This window comes from Pelodiscus sinensis, chromosome 2 (genome assembly GCF_049634645.1).
Source record: "Pelodiscus sinensis isolate JC-2024 chromosome 2, ASM4963464v1, whole genome shotgun sequence".
NCBI lineage: Eukaryota > Metazoa > Chordata > Testudines > Trionychidae > Pelodiscus > Pelodiscus sinensis.
Window position 1 is genome coordinate 169,852,236 of NC_134712.1, and position 16,993 is coordinate 169,869,228.

General features: G+C 46.1%; 1 protein-coding gene and 1 long non-coding RNA gene across 3 annotated transcripts in view; both read left to right on the plus strand.

The window, feature by feature from the left end:
- HERPUD2 (HERPUD family member 2) overlaps positions 1–7,100 on the plus strand; it is a 33,734-nt gene extending 26,634 nt beyond the window's left edge. For both annotated transcript variants that reach the window (XM_075921753.1, XM_075921752.1), the window contains 4 exons: positions 1,733–1,855; positions 3,514–3,837; positions 5,187–5,304; positions 6,152–7,100. In XM_075921753.1, the coding sequence (XP_075777868.1) occupies positions 1,733–1,855; positions 3,514–3,837; positions 5,187–5,304; positions 6,152–6,313 (727 nt within the window). In that variant the 3' untranslated portion in view covers positions 6,314–7,100. The remainder of the gene's footprint in view (positions 1–1,732; positions 1,856–3,513; positions 3,838–5,186; positions 5,305–6,151) is intronic.
- A 5,007-nt stretch (positions 7,101–12,107) lies between these two features.
- Positions 12,108–16,993, plus strand: part of LOC112546245 (uncharacterized) — a 127,389-nt gene continuing 122,503 nt past the window's right edge. The window contains exon 1 of the long non-coding RNA XR_012901883.1: positions 12,108–16,518. This is a non-coding gene — a long non-coding RNA (uncharacterized LOC112546245). The remainder of the gene's footprint in view (positions 16,519–16,993) is intronic.

The following is a 16,993-nucleotide window of genomic DNA, read 5'->3' on the forward strand; positions in this document are numbered from 1 at the left end:
TGTCTGCAGGGGTCCCAGTCCCTGCTGTGGATAGGGGCTGCTGGACCTCGTGTGAGTCAGGACTGAGCACCCGGCTCTTCCTACATTTAAATTGCAGAGCCGCAACGGAAGTAGCTCCTTTTGAGCTCCTTCCCTTATTGACTAATTTTGTAGTTGATGCAATTTGTATTGACTACACAATTACTCAGCTGTACCCTGCTTAACATTTTTATTTGGCAGCAGCTCAGTTCACCCAGTTATCCTCCCTCTTGTATCAGGAAAGAAAAATGATTTTAGCAACTTCCACTCCTCCTTCTCATTTGACTTTCCTTGTTTATCTGAATACCTGGTGGACTAGTGGGATCTGATGGTAACATTTTTCTAGTCAGTGATCTCCCCAGTACAAAATTGTAGCCTGCTATACTCCAGGACAGAATGATAGCCACCATATATTTGCAGCATTTGCTGCTGTTGCTAACTGCAATATCAATAAACTTTTAAAAACTATTGCATAACGCTGTCCTGAAATATCCATTGGAAGATTTCATAAACCCCAGAGTTTTTTAGGAAGACTTGGGAATCAAGTTAGAAGATGCTTTTAAATTCCTTCAGCTTCCAAGTATGGGGGAGATTCCCCGGGAAACAAAGTTCTTTATCCACAAAACAGACTGCATAAGTTCATGAATTGTCTTGCAATCAGGATATGAAAGGGCCACCTCTAGAGGAGAGAGGATAGCTTGCTTTCTATACCCAGTCAATCCTTGCTCGTTCTGTGGTTGTGTACAGTGATATGTATCATTGCTTCCAAGAATATGTAATAAAGTTTTAAAAGGGCATTTTAATGAATTCCCTGCCATTACAGGGGCCTTGGATATTTGTGAATTTCACTCCCTCTTGTTTTCTGCCTCTGGAACATAACATTTGAGTCTTCTGTGGGCTGTACTCCTTCAGTCTAATTTTAGTTGTGTGGGTTTAGTGTGCATGTGTTGTTGGTGGCCTGTGATCTGTAGGAGCTTAGATTATATCATGTAGTGGTCCTTTCTAGCTTTAGCTACTTGATAGTTCACTGTTGCTAAACTAGAGAATTTGGTGGACCACAGGAGGTCAACCATGGCCTGGGAGCTCTGGCCACCGATAGGCGTAGAGACGGGGGGGGGGGAGGGGGAGGGGAGGGGCACACAGGAAACTTGGTCCCACCCATGATAAGTGGACATCCTGCTAATTAAAATCATGCTGAACCAGAGAATCCGGACTAGAGAGGTTCAACTTGTAGTAGGTTCTGAACCTATAAAGAAGTCTTCTACTGCAGATATCCCTCCATATAATATATACCAAGTGTTTGAGCAGCAACTCTGATTTATGAAGTTTCAGTTTTCTAATAATGAAATAATTAACAATGATAATTGGCTACAAACCCATTAGTCAGACATAGTTAATGGTAGAGCTTTTAAATGCAATAAATGCTTTTAGAATGAAAATAATGTTGGCTCATTCGGATGAGAATTGATCACATAATTGTGATGACATTTTATCTCTGACAAAGAGCTCTTCATTTTGCACATTAATACCGTTTATGTAATGGATCAGGTATGTAGCCAAAGGATGTATTCACAGTTTTATTGATGTTGCATTGTCTCCAGTGAAGCATGTGAAGAGAAAAGTGCTTGGCGTAATATATATTTTAGGGTGGTATATTTGTGATCCATTGATAGCCATAGCCTGAGTGGATATTTTTGCTTTTAATTCACTGTAGCAACATAAGCAACCAGTTTCCAGGTCAAGGTGTTGCTACTGGAATTCCAATATACCCTGCATTCAGCCCATTACAGATGATATGGTGGCAACAACTGTATGCACGTCAGTACTACATGCAATAGTAAGTTACTTTATATATACTTTATATACTAGTGCTTAATGCACCTAGGGTGATCACGACCTAGCCTAAAAAATAGGTGGCTGCTGTCTGACTGTAATTTCTGTGCTTTATCTCTTTTTTCTTTTTACCTGGTTTTACTGTTTTACATTTCACTGAATTTGGGTGTTAAATTAAAAATTACTTTTAACACACTTCAGAAAATGTATTCCTTTTAAAGTTTTATGATTGAGAGTTGAATTCTTCTATTTGTTTGAACATATCTTCATTAACATTTACCTTTGGAATTGCTGTGGTACAAATGTTAACCTCATTGGGCTCTTGTACTGTCTAGGCAACACTTTGACAAGATGAGACTAGCTAGTAAAAGCCTCCAAACATAGTTATTTATTAAAAATATTTTCAAATTGAATCATCTCCCATGCCAAGTAAAATGGATTCCATTGGTTTAAGCCAGAAAGCAAGGGAAGTAGCAGTGCGTCATGCTGGGTTAGAATTTTGGTCCTAGAGGGAGATTTTTCTCTTCTTCCCACCTTACTCATTTGGCAGTGAGGCTGGGAGCATCATGGTGATAGCACACAACTACTGAGTGAGAGGTAGTGCCACATGACACTCTTATTTCTGCTACTGGATAAAGTTATAATAAAGGCCAAATTTCTCCTACTTTTAGCTGCTTAGGTCCAGATAATTGCAGTTTAAATTCTGTGGTAGACCACACAATCCTCTGAGACCCTAGTGAAGATGTACCTATTACGTAATAACGAAAAGGTTATTAAAGATGACGTTTCAGGATTTTTCAAACTTTGATGTTTTACTAAAATATATTTTACTTTGTATGTATCTAAATTTATTTCAGAATCTGTGTGTGTGTGTGTGTGTGTGTGTGTGTATAAAATTAGAGATTAGAGTGTCTGTCTGAGTCCGTCTGTCTGTCAGTCAGTGTCTCTCTCTGTCTGCGAGTCCATTTGTTCAAGAATTCTCTCTAAATGGTAAGAGCTAGGACTACCAAATTCAGCATGCAGCTTCCTTGTATCCTAACTTAAAGCAAGGTCAGGATTTGGATGTGCCTGGAATTTGATTATTTTCTATAACATGGAAAGGGGTGTGTGGAGTGAATGGAGGGACACTGTACTAAGTCACCACTGGGGGCAGTGGGCATGGAGTACAATTATGCTGCCAAGTGACCACTGGGGCCCTCAAGCGAGTGGCCAGCTGAGGATGGGGCTTGCCATCTTACTTGCCACTGGCAAGTGGCCCCCTCTTCCCCCAAACTCCTACTCATCCCCAGTGCTGGATTGGGGAAGAGGGCAAGCCCTGCTGGCCCTACTGCTGTGGCCCTCCTGGGAGCACCGCCAAGGCTGGGCAGCATAGTCCTGACTCCTACCACAGGATCTCCCCCGCCCTCAGTCCAGACCCAGGCAATGCTGGGTAAGTCTTCTAGTAATGTATAACAATGGAGGAGGGAAAAGATGTACATCTGTATTTCACACAATATCTATGAAGTTGGTGTGCTTTGTTTTAATACTGTTGTTAAGATCTCAAATTTCAGCTGGTATTTTTCTCTGTACAAAAGAGCTGTAAATGGATGGAAGGAAGCTTGGGTTTAACTATTGGTTCTGATACAATGTTGGCTTTTCAAAAAATGTATTTTTAAATTTCAGTCAAGCTGCAGTTTCAGCCCAGGCGACATCCAACGTTGAGCCAGTCAGACCAGCAGTTGTGCAGCCTGTGAACTCAGAGCATGTTCCTGCAAATGAGCCTCCAGCAGTGCCAAATGTAGCAGCACAGGAGAACAGACCTGTAAACCAGAATGTTCAAATGAATGCACAAGGAGGTCCAGTAGTAAATGAGGAGGACTTCAATCGAGACTGGTTAGACTGGATGTACACGTTCTCTAGAGCAGCTATTCTCCTCAGCATTGTATACTTCTATTCTTCCTTCAGTCGATTTGTCATGGTGATGGGAGCCATGCTACTGGTGTACCTGTGAGTAAAAAAAAAAAAAAATTTTTAGTTAGGAATAGATATATTTTAGGTGATGACTGTAAGCTAATTTTTAAAGGTGTAACATTGGATCACTTTATAGAATTCCATCTCGGAAGAATTAATAATCATTAATGGGTCACATCCAGAAAGTGGGCTTTCAAACAGATGTTCAGATGTAGTCTCAAAATATAGAATTGAATTCTGCATTTCCTTTCCCCCTTTATTAGAATTAGGGGGTTAATACTTAGAACATAGTACTTTTTAGATATTTGTGATGTCAATTGATCAGCTGTTGCAGGGAATGCATAGAATTACGGGAACTGAACTTAAGTGAGTGTCGGAAGAATTAAATTTCAATTGATTTCAAAAGCATATGTTTGCATTGGCCTAAATTATGTGTGATTACTGATTGGGGACCTTAAATGTGAACAGTAAAGCAGAACTTAAGCCCAGATATACTTAGTGAATGCTTCCAGTAATTTATATGGGCTCTATGGAGACACTCCAGAATCCAGCATTCTGGGAGACTATAGATATTGGAACAAAAAACTTTACAGTCCACTGGTTTTTAAAAGACTGGTTTTTGTCTTCTGCTGTCAAATTTCATTCACAGTGACACTGAGGTTTAGTTTAAAAATACCATCTTAGCCAGGATGAAGGTACCTAGTGGGTGATCTGGATGCAAGTGGAAAGTGCCAGAAATATTTTATGGTTACATAGCACTTCCATTTGGGGCTGCTTTCAAAAGGTATTTTTCAAGGGTTTACACTTTAAAAGATCTACATTTAAGATTTTTAAACTCAAGTTTAACTGGTGGTGTGATGACTTAAAAATATAGTTGATTCTGCTATGTCATTGTGCCACCAGCTGTTTCAATAGGTTTTATTCCCCTAAGAATGGCCTTAATTATAATGTTTTAAAAATGCCTGTGAGAAACCTCATTAAAACTGAGCAGCTCAGAAACAAAATAGTAATTTGCACTTTACCATGATCACCAATGTTAATAAAAGATATAAGTGGTGGGGTTTTTTTTGGACAGACAAGTGGTGGGGGAGGGGGATGACTTGATGAGCAGAATTTCAGTTCTGATTTCCAGGTAAATTGTTCTATGTAACTTTAAGAGGCATTTCATTCTATATTTGGGTTAACAGAGATCTGTTCAGTTAGTTTTGTTACTTAGAAATAATGCCCAGACTCCAGTATTCCCCAACAATGTAATCCAGATGAAGAATGGATTATCTCCTCTTGGCCTGCAAATTAGCTGAATGAGACTTGGGCATGTAGATATTTCATAATCAGCTTCACAATTTAAAGAGGTAAGTCTTTTAATTATTCATTTTATTCAATAGACACCAAGCTGGATGGTTCCCTTTTAGGCAAGAGGGAGGCCAGCAACAGGCAGCCAATAACAATGCAGAAGGGAATCAGGATGGACAAAATGTAAATAATCCTGATCTTGAGGAGATGGTAGGTGAAGGTTAACTTGGATGTTTTGTATTTTCCTGTATTAACTCTTTCAAATAATTTGTGTTTGTAACTGAATGGTAGTACAAAATGCACCTTTAATCGGAAGGGGATGAGGATGGAAATGCACATCCCCTTGTTAAAAACGTAACCTTAATAGATGGGATGGACAGAAAGGAAATGAGCTTTTTGGTTTTATATGTTTAATAATTAAAGCCTTATTATGAAACATCAGATCAATACTTCTCTTGTCTTTTTCTATAGTATTTAACAGAGAATTGCTAGTTAGATTTATTACACTGTAGAATAGGTTCTGTGGTTGTAAATCACAGGGAGTTGCCATGCTAAAAGGGTTACTTTATGTAGGAAAATATTGCCACTATATAAAAATAAATTTTTTTCTGCGGGATGACAAAGTGACGTCATGTCATCTACATCCACATGCTGCCACTACCCGCCTCTGTCCTCTGCTGCTTCAGCGCTGTCCCCTCTGTCCATGGGTTGCTTCACTTCCTGGGGGGCTACGCCTCCGGGTAGAAGCTGCTGGGGCTGGGTTCTCACTGCCATCCGAGCCTGACCCTCCAGGGCTGCGCCAGGTCCCCTCCACCATCTGTGCTTGCTCCCTCACCCTTTCTGCTGAGACTCTGCACCCCCAGTCTGCTCCTGCCCCCCTTCTCTCTGGCCAGACATCTGCACCCTTCCCTGCTCTTGCCCCCTCCTCCCTGGCCAGACACCTACCCACAGAGAGGGGGGGGGGGGGGTTGGCAAGTGTAGCAAGCAGTGGGCACAGTTCCCCTCACCGGTCTTTATTAAAACAATTAAACCGTTCAGACAACTTCTGTTTTAAAAGGAGCGTCTTATGGATGATGGGATTGATGAAGAGAGTGGAGAAGATACAGGAGATGATGGCAGTACAGAGCAGCATCCTGGATTCATGGCTTCAGCTTGGTCCTTCATCACCACCTTCTTCACATCGCTCATCCCTGAAGGGCCTCCACAGGTTGGCAATTAGGTTCAAGAGGAACTATGCCAGGAAGCATACGCAGCTGTATGTAGAAGAGGGAGCTGAATCTAGGGGGTATTTTAAATACAGTGCAATTTCAAAAGATTTATAACTACTTTTTTGATCATGGTGTACAAAAATGTGTATTTTTCCCTTTTGGCTTTCTCATGCATATGAATATTTTAAGCACAAGTGGACTACTAATTTTTTTTAAGTTCTTCTATTTTCTTAAGAAGAAGTAAATGTAAAGATACTGGTCTTCCATGTTTTATTTTAATTTTAGTTGTACATTACACTGAGACAAGCTTGTAGGTTGTGTGCACGATTATTCCTTTGAAGAGCTGTTAAAGTATAAATGTCAACCGAAATCTTTTAAAAATGAGATTTATCCTCCTGGTAAATTTAACTTAACTGTGAGTCTTCCTAATAGTCTTAAACACTATATAAATCCTCCTCTGAGTTTTGTGTTTCTGGCATTTCTCTAAAGGATTCTATTCAGACAATATTACCTGCTAATGTAAAGTACCTGCCATAAAGTACCAAGCCTCTCATGTACAAAGTATCTGCCATAGAGTACCAAGCCTCTCGTGTACAAAGCTGAAAAGTTTAAATATTTTGAAACTATACAGCCATCTTCAATAAATTTGTGGGTGGTTTTCCTTTAGACAGCTCTTCAAAGGAGATTAACAGTGATGAAATACAACATCAGTGTTTGATACCTGCAGTACTTTTTAAAAAGATGTACTGGAAAACAGACATGTAATTAGTTTTTTAAATAAAAACAAAGTTACAGTTATCTTTATGAATGCTTATTCCTACAAACAATCTTTTATCTTGAGTGCAAAACCCCTACACCTATAGGCGGCCCCGACTTAGGACATGATTGGTTCCCAGGGAAGTATCACAAGTTGGGGGTGTCATAACTCGAGCCTCATTTACAATAGGCGCCATGTGCCGTCATAAATGCAGGCTGAGGACGTAAGTTTTCAGTCCTTTCCACACTTACAACTATTTTTATAAGTATGGCGGGTTGTAACTCAGGCGGTTGGAAGTCCGGGGTTTCCTGTATACATCATTAAGAATGAGAACACGTGAATCACAAAGCTGAAAAATGGTGACAGCACCCATATTGCACATAGTGAATAAAAATATATATTTATAATGGCATGGGCAATGTGATAGCTTGTCAATGTTAAGTCTTTAATTTCAGTACTGCAGAAACAAAATGGCTTGAATTCTTTTTGGGGTGAAACTAAAGATGGTAGTTAGCCCTTAAATGAGAGAAATAATAAATTGCACATCTGTGGCCCAGTCTCTTACTTTATGCAGTAAAGTCAGGAAGTCACTGTATCCTTACCCATTTAATAGTTGAACTATGCAGTTAAATGTAAAACACTTGTTTTGTTTTTGGATGCTCAATACTCTTGTACCTTGTGTGCTTGATTGCTTCATAAATAGTTGGATAGATGATGCTCGCTTAAATAAAATGAGGGAATTAATATCTTGCCTCTGTACAAACATCGAGTTTAAACCAATAAGCAAAATTAAGATAATTCATGATCAAGTGAAAAACAAGGCTTTAGAATGGCCTCCCCTTGTCTCTATGAACTGTTTAAAGCACTATAGTAAGGAAGTATTTAATGTTTAAAATAACTGGTATTTCTTCTTCAAGAGACATCCATGAGGGTGTTCTTCAGCGCCGCAGAGTGGATTCTTCATAGCAGTGCATTAGGGCTGCGCTTCAAGGCGCTCCTGATATGTTAAAACCACAGTCTTGATAAATACAAGAATAAAAAGGAGTTATCCTCAAACTAGAGAATAGTCAGCCATGAAGATGGTCCTATCCATAAATATTAGCCCTTGGTACATAAATACCCATATTTTCTTAATGCTCCAACATTTGTAATGCCCTCTTAATGGTTTGAAAGTGTTTTTTACTGCCTGTTCTGGAAATAATAGATTGCAAGTTCCCTTGCTTTCAGTGGACCAGAATTCATAAATCTCTTTGGTTTATGTCTTTGTTATGCAGTAGCACAGTTATCTAAACTCTACCCAAGTGATAACCGCCTTGGCAAGTTGGTATGTATCTAAGTTAGGGATGTGAATGCCCAGTCGACTATCCAATAAGCAAATGCTTAGACACACTTGTCGTCCCTCCTCCCCCCGCTGCCTCTATCAGAAAGAGGTAGTGAGGATTGGGTACTTCCAAGCAGCAGCACCACCATATGGAGCCTGGGGCCGGAGCCTGGACTCCATCCTGCACTGCCACTTTGAAATGCTGCGTGCAGCCTTGTGCCAGCTGGGAATCTTCAGCTGGCCCCGAGCTGCGTGCGGCATTTCAAAGTGTCAGCGTCGCCTGAAGCCTGACACGGGGCTCTCCACAGCATTTCAAAGTGGCAACGCCATGTGGAGCACTGGGTCAGCTAGTCACCAGCTGACCTCAAGCTTCCATGCAGCGCTGATGCTTTGAAATGCCATGGGGAACATGGGGCCAGAGGGGGACTGCTTGAGTCCCCTGCTGGCCCCATGTTCCCCACAGTGCTTTCTCCTTTCTCCCCTGGGGCTGTTGCTACACTTCAAAGGTGGAGGCTCCCTTATTGACTGATCAAATAGTTGATGCAAATTGCATCGACTATTCAATTAGCCAATTAATTGAAATTTTACATCCCCAATCTAAATCTCACGTAATGGATGTAAAATTAATGTTTGCAAGCATGCTGATCTTGACTAGAAAGATAAGACTCAATGGCAACCCTAGACCTTGTAGGACTAATTTGTGATAGCCTACAGCACTAAATTAGAGGCACCAAAATCCCCAGCATGTACCCTCCTTATCTATTGCCCATGCAGTTAGTCTTCTCTGCTATCTTACAATCTGTGACTAACATCTTCTGTGCTTACAACAAGGTGGCAGCCCAACAGTAGTAGTTACTCCTTGCTGGGGGAGATCCATTTTCATGCTGTAGCGAGCAAGTGCTGGCTGATTCCTGCTACTGACAAATGGGATTGAGTGTACCATGCTCAGTGATTCTGGCCCTATACCAGTAATAATGGTGGACAGTACAGAAGAGTCCCTGCTTGACTGTAACCAGACAAGCTGAGAAGAGATTTGAATGTGAGGAAGAGAAGACCATGAGAATGGCAAATGAAGCAGGAAAACCTGATGAGTGAAGTCAGTCATGGAAAAGAGCAACTTTTTAGTTACATCCAAATCCATAGCTTTGGAGGAATGAGAGCACCAGTTCTCAAGAAATCATGCTTCTAGGAGCAGAGCATATTGATCAGAACACTGATCCTTGAAAACTCTTGTCCTTGGTGTTGCAGGGAAAAGGATGGAAGGAAGAAAAATGGACTTGGGACAGTGACTGGAGAAGAGGGAAGGAAGTAGTTATGAGAGGGAGAATGAAAACTAGAAGGGTAATGGCAAAATGACAACATGTGAGGAAAAAAGTGTGAAGAGCTAGAGGGTAGCTGACAAAGTAAAAGATGGGGTCTGAAGTAGTGTTCCCACTAAGTAGCTCCGTGCATGGAGCTGACTGACTGAGTGGGGCTGATTAATCATGTGTGAAGCCGTGCTGTTGCACAGCTTAGATGGAACACTGGTCTGAGGGTGAGGAAAAGGGAAGGAAAATAAAGGCGATAGAGAAAGGGGAAGTGATTGTAAGATAGTCACAAAGGAAACTTGCAAGACCAGTTGAGAGTAGAGACCCATTAGGGTTGACTAGAGTCAGTGAAGGATCAATTCCTGGTGCTGAGGGATTGCAGGTGGATAAAGGAGGAAGGGGAGTGAGAGGGAAAGAATGATCAGAAAATGGAAAATAAATAAAAAAGGAGGGCAGAATAGAATAAATGAGAATAATAGAAAAATAAGTTGAAGATTAATAAACTACTTGTTCATATTTCTTATTCTGTCCTGTTTTAGGAGCTGATTTCAAAAAGACATCACCAAATTTTGCCCTACTTTACATCCCAAGCACCTTCATTGAAGTCAGAGGGAGTTGTAAAGCAGCGTAGAATTTGTCCCTATATCCGTGTGCATGTATTATTTAACACTATGTATTACATCAATATAGAATGAAAAAGTTTACATTTTGTCTCCAATTTTTAGGGTGACTTAGGGAGGAGACACCTAGAATATTATAGTTAAGATACGTCTACACACCAAAGAAAAACCTATGCTAGCCAGCTTGGGCTTGCAGGGTGTGACGTGTCGGGGTTCCCCTGACTCCTGCACCCTCGTAGTGGCACGAACAGACTCCGCCAGCCAGTAGGATTGAGGGAGTTTATTGGTTCTCCAAGGATACAGCACAGATGTAATCTAGTTACAGGTCCAGGCTTAGGATGCCTCAGCCCCCCTTGAAATGGGGGAGACTGGGCCCCTAAATCCCAAGCCCCTTTGCTTAGGCTGCTTCCTCCATGATTCCAGCCAGAAACTGCCCAACTTCCAGCCCTGCCCCCAGCTAGGGGCTGCACTCCGCCTTCCTCCCTTTGTTCTTCTCCCTCAGAGGCGACCGGTTGGATAGGTTGGGAGACCCTTGCCTAGTGACTCATCTGCTGTCCTGCTGGGCCATGCTACAAACAGCCACCAGTGGAGGTCACCCACAGCCCACTGCCCAAGCTCAGTAACCAGCAAGGCCTCCACACTATACCACATCTATCTCCCCCTCCACCCCCCCCGAGAGCGGATTGAGGGGGGCCACTCTGCTAGTGCCCTGAGGAAGTTCGGGCCCCTCACTACGGGACTGCGTGTTGGCCCTGCTCAGGCTCTCTGGCCAGGCCCATGAGCTCCGCAAGTCTTTCCCGGAACATCAGGACGTATTCCACTACCGGATCACCCTCTGGGGAGGCCTTCCCCTCCCACTCATCTCTCAGTAAGTCCAGGGGACCCCTCACTCGCCTCCCATATAACAGCTCGAATGGTGAGAACCCCGTGGACTCCTAAGGCACCTCCCTGTACGCAGACAGCAGGTGGTGTAGATACTTGTCCCAGTCCTGCGGGTGTTTGTGCATAAAGGTCCTTAGTATCTGCTTCAGAGTCCCATTGACTCCACCAACCTGTTGGTTTGGGGGTGATACACCAAGGCCCAGGTGTGCTGGACCCCACACTTCTCCCACAAGCAACGGAGCAGGGCCAACATGAAGTTGGATCCCTGGTCTGGGGGAACCCCACCTTGCTGAAAATGATCAGTAGCGTGTCTGCCTCGATAGAGGGTAGGGCCACGGCCTTGGGGTAGCGGGTGGCAAAGTCCACCACCACCAGGATGTATTTCTTCCCTGTCTGGGTCGCTCTGCTGAAGGGTCCCACTATATCCATCGCCACCTTCTGGAAAGGCTCCTCTATGATGGGCAGGGGTCTCAAAGCAGCTTTCTGCCTATCTTGGGCCTTCCCCACCCACTGACAGGAGTTGCAGGACGGACAGTACTGCTGCATGGCCGCAAATATCCCTGGCCAGTAGAAGTTTTGGAGCAGCCTCAGCTGCGTGCGCCGGATCCCCTGGTGTCCTGAGAATGGGACGTCATGGGCCAGGTATAGCAGCTTGCGGCGATACCTTTGGGGGACCACCAGTTGCCGCTGGAGCCCCCACTTCCCTACCTTCCCAGGGGGAAGTCATTCCCGGTACAGAAATCCCCTCTCCCACTGGAACTTCTCCCGGCAATCTCCCCCTAGGGGTTGAGCTGTGCCCAGGTCGGCCCGGTTCCTCAGGGTCTGCAAGGAGGGATCTGCCCGCACCTCAGCTTGGAATTCCGTGGCTGGGGCTGAGACAGGGGTGCGTCTCCCCCCCCCCCCCCCCCCACACACACACTGCCTAGGTCCAGAGCACCAGCCTAGTCCCGACTCCATGTCTGCTGGGACGGGGCCATGGGCCCCCTGTTGGGGGACCTCCTTGAGTTCTGGGTTGCCAGCCCCTCGCTGGCTCTGGCTACGGGTGGTGACCAGGGCCCTCTTGGGGACCACATGGCCACTCCTCTAGGTCACCCCCATCAGCACCTCCGTGGGTAAGTGCAGATGCACTCCCACTTCCTTAGGGCCCTCCTTAGTCTCCCATTTCAGATGCACCCTGGCTACGGGTACCTTACATGGGGTGCCATCTATGCCCCTCAGGGTCAGCTGAGTGTTGGGTAGCATATGGTCTGGGGCCACTATGTCGGGCCGGGCCAGCGTCACCTCCACCCCCGTGTCCCAGAAACCCATCACCTTCCTATCATCCACCTCCAGGGGCATGAGGCACTCGCTCCGCAGGGGCCGCCCTGCCCCCACCCAGAACATGGAGAAATCTGCCTCCCGAGGGTCAGACTTCCCATGGGAGGTGCATTGGGCATCCCTCCCCCCACTCTGAGCTGAGGTTTGCCTGCCAGCCCCTGCCTCTGGGGCGGCCTCCCTTCCCCTTCCCCCGGTCAGTTAACCCTGGAAAATCTCAGGCCGTGGGACTTGTTCTTGGGCCTGGTGCATTGAACCCTCTTGTGGCCTTGTTGCCCACAGTGATGGCAAGTTAGGTCCTGCGGGCCCTTTTGGGCCGGCTCTGCCCAGGCCCTGGCTGGTTCTCTGGGGCGCTGATAACTGGTCCTGGTCCCTGGGGCTCGCCTGGCAGGTGACTCTCTCCATCGCTCAGCTGAGAACTGGTCTCTGCGCAATTCCCTTTCTCTCCGGGACTTCTGTTCTCTCCTGGACTGGCTCTCTGTGAACTCGTCCGCCAGCCTCCCAGCTTCCTGGGTGTTCTCTGAACTTCGGTCTTTGAGCCACAGCCTTAGGCTGGGTGGGCACGCTTCATAGAACTGCTCCATCATGATCAGCTCTGTGGTCTGGGCTCCGACCCCGGACACCCACTTGTGACAGTATTGCACCAGGCGGGAGGCCATATCCACATAGGTCTCCCGTGGCCCCTTCTGCACCTCCCAGAACTTCTTCCTGTATGTCTTGGGAGTCAGCCCGAACTTGTGCAGCAGGGCCTCCTTGACCAGTTGGTAATCACCTGGCTGTAGGTCCTCCAGCTGATTGAGGACCCCGGAAGCCTCCTGGTTCAGTGCGGGAATGAGCTCCTGCAGCCAGTCAGCAGGGGGAACCCGTTGCAGTCCACAGGCCCTCTCAAAGGAGCTGAGGAACCCATCTATGTCGCCCACGTCCTTCAATTGGGCCACCCCAGGCTTCTCCAAGCGTCTGGCCGCCCCCACTCAGTGCAGCCGGGGCTCCACCGCTTCTCCGCTCTGCCATGGCCAGCTCATGCTGTCGTTGCCTCTCTCGATCCTGTACTTCCAGTTCCTTCATCCGCAGCTTGATCTGTAGCCGCTGGAGCTCTGTTGGGCTGAACACTGCCCTGGACGAACTGCAGCTGGCAGGGCTTCCTTGGGAAGTTGTCCCGTCTCCCCGGTGGGCTTCCGTTCTCCGCTCCCTTTGGGAGCCTAAGACACTCCCGGGAGGGGGGGGGGGGGTCTGGCTGCTTCCCACTGGGACAGGGTCCCGGTGCCCTGGCTGGTCATTCTCTTCCAGACGGGCAATCAGCTGGGCCTTGGTCGCTTTTCCCATGGGCAGGCCCCTCTCTGCACAGCCTCACCAGCTCTGCCTTCAGGAGTCGGGCGTAGGCCATCTCCCGCCGGTCCCCTCTGTGCGGACTCACCGGTCTAGTGCTACAGCACCCCACGATTCCCAGGAACTGCTTCGCTCTGTCTCCAGCACGCCTGGCTCTAAGGCCCTTCCTTCTACTATGCCTTGTCACTCGCTACTGGAAGCTCCATCCATGGGGTGCAGTGTATCCCGCTCCTGACACCACTGTGACGACGCGTCGGGGTTCCCCTGACTCCTGCACCACTGTAGTGGCACGAACAGGCTCCACCAGCCAGTAGGATTGAGGGAGTTTATTGGTTCTCCAAGGATGCAGCACAGCACAGATGTAATCTAGTTACAGGTCCAGGCTTAGGATGCCTCAGCCCCCCTTGAGATGGGGGAGACTGGGCCCCTAAATCGCAGGCCCCCTTGCTTAGGCTGCTTCCTCCATGATTCCAGCCAGAAACTGCCCAACTTCCAGCCCTGCCCCCCAGCTAGGGGCTGCACTCCGCCTTCCTCCCTTTGTTCCTCTTCCTGGGAGGCGACCGGTCGGACGGGTTGGGAGACCCTTGCCTAGTGACTCATCCGCTGTCCTGCTGGGCCGTGCTACAAACAACCACCAGTGGAGGTCACCCACAGCCCACTGCCCAAGCCCAGCAACCAGCAAGGCCTCCACACTACACCACAAAGAGTTTGGGTGACACCGTTCAAATGCTGGGTAGTCTTCCAGGCTCAGGCTGGAGCCCAAAGTCTAAGGCCTTTCTGTCCTATAAAGTTTCTAGATCAGCGAGGGGCAGCCTAGGCTATTAAGTGGGCCTCATGAGTGCCCTGTATCTCAGTGGGCTGCAAGATTGTCATAACCAAGATGATCTCCTGGGATAGGGTAGCTTTGTTAATTGCATTTGCATATCTAGTGTTTGCAGGGTGTGCTGATTGAACCACAGTAGTGCTTTGATTGGAGGCAGAGGGAGCACACAGCTCACACACTCAATGTTGTGTCCAATCGGCACACACCTCACTTCATGTGCTCTTGTTTTAAGTGCTTGTCTCTCTCTTGTAATATGGGTAGAAAAAAAATCTACAGAGTTGAAAGCTATCAGAAATTGGCAACCCTCTGTGTGGGTAACAATAAACAAAAGTGTCTTGTGGGCCACATGTAATCCCAAAGGGCCACAGATTGCCCACCACTGTCCTAGAGCCTACCCTTCCCCTCCAGCCTGAGCCTGGAAGCTTACCTAGCAATGAAACAGCCCTGTACCAACAGCCCCACGAGGCAGAATTGGCTGCCATAGGCCAGTCATAGGTTTTTCTTTTCTATGTAGCATACCATTAGATTACACTGTTACACATCTTAAGGCCAACCCTACTTCAAAGTATCATATACCACTGTTAGAGAAAATAAATTCTGGCTACAATTTTGAAGCACTCACATAAGACTGCACCATCTTAAATATCTTTGAATCTGTGAGGACACTGATGAGGACAATCACCACTCGTGTGGCAAATGCATGCCACCAGCGTTGTTGAACATCATTGCTGCTCCCCTTTAAGACCAATGTGTGCAACCTAAAAAAAAACCTATTCAGTTTCCCTGTGTATAATGTGTGGAAACACCTCAGGTGAGCATTCAAGTTTATTAAGCAATAACTGAATTATATCAATGGACTTAAAAGAAGGCTCTCACTCTTCCTCCATTTTAAATATCTCTGAAAATATTTAGTATATTACTTTTCATGTTCACTTGGATAGCATGATCTATGAGCTTCCAGTTGACTGGGAAAATGTTCAGTGTTCAGCCTCAGCATCCCATTGCTCCATGCAGTGCTCTCATCTCAGTTAACATTCTGACATACAACAAGCAGCAATGGTTATAGAGAGTACTTTGAGTACATATTTACCTTCAGGAAAGATCTCCATCAGTCTTTCTAAAGCACACTCAAAAAGCGTTCTAGATGCAGAGATTCTAATGCTATGGCAGGGGCCATTGTGATCATTTCATTTCTTGACTGTCTTCCTGCATAACACAGGCCATAGAACTTACCCAAAATTCTTAGGGCTTCTCTTTCAGAAATAAAATCCAATCTTGATTTTAAAATTGCCAGTGATGGAGATTCCACCAAAACCATAACTTGTTCCAATAATTAAATTTTTAACCATGGTAATTATACCTTATTTCCAAGCTGAATTTGTTTGGCTTCAGCTTCCAACCATTGCATCGTATATCTTTGCTTAATTGAAGAACCCAGTATCAAGAATTTGCTCCTCATGTGCCTGCTTATAGACAGGTGTAATCAAGTCACTCTGTAACTTTCTTTCTGTTAAGCTAAATTGATTGAGCTTTTAGTGTCTATCCCTGTAGGGCAGGCCTGGTCAAAATACTTCCCACAGGCCAGATTTGCCCCATAAACTCATTGGGGAGCCTCAGGTAGCCTTCTTGTTTGCCCCCCATAGCTGCTGAGAAAAGCAGCTGTTGCAGGGCTCTGTTTGAACAGCTGAGAGCCTGGGGGAGGGAGGCTTCAGGTGCTGCCCCCACCCCTAGCACAATCCCATTGGCCAATTTATTGTCAACCGGTAGCTTGCAAAGCACCCTTCCCCTCAGGTTCATAGCTGTTCAAAGACTACATGGTCCCTGCAGGAGTCTGCCTGAGAAGACTGCTGGCTGAGAGTGAAGCAGGTAAGTCTGGTCAGAGCCTTCCTCTGGCACCCCAGCCCTCTTCCCCCCTCTTGCACCTATATCCCCTCTCAGATCCTGCACCTCAAACCCCTGCCCCAGGTCACAAACCAAACCCACTTTGCCCCTGCCTCCCTGCACGCCTACCCTAATGTGATGGGGTGCGGTTACAGAAGACTCCTGGGGGGTGCTTTCCGGCGTGCTGACAAAACCACTGGCAGCTCCTTTCTCTCTGGGGTTTCTCACCACCCTGTCTGGCTGGTCCAGATCTGCACCACCAAGATACAGAGCTGAGATTACATGCCCCCCCATACCACCCAAAGAGCTATACAGATACTGAATTTTCAGGTTTGAGGAGAATGTAGTTTTGGGCCCAGCTTTCAAGAATCCAGCCCCCAAATAAATCATTCAGGGAAGCCCCCTCTAACAATGAGAGGAGGATGTGCACACTGATTGCTCCCCCAGGTAACAATTATTT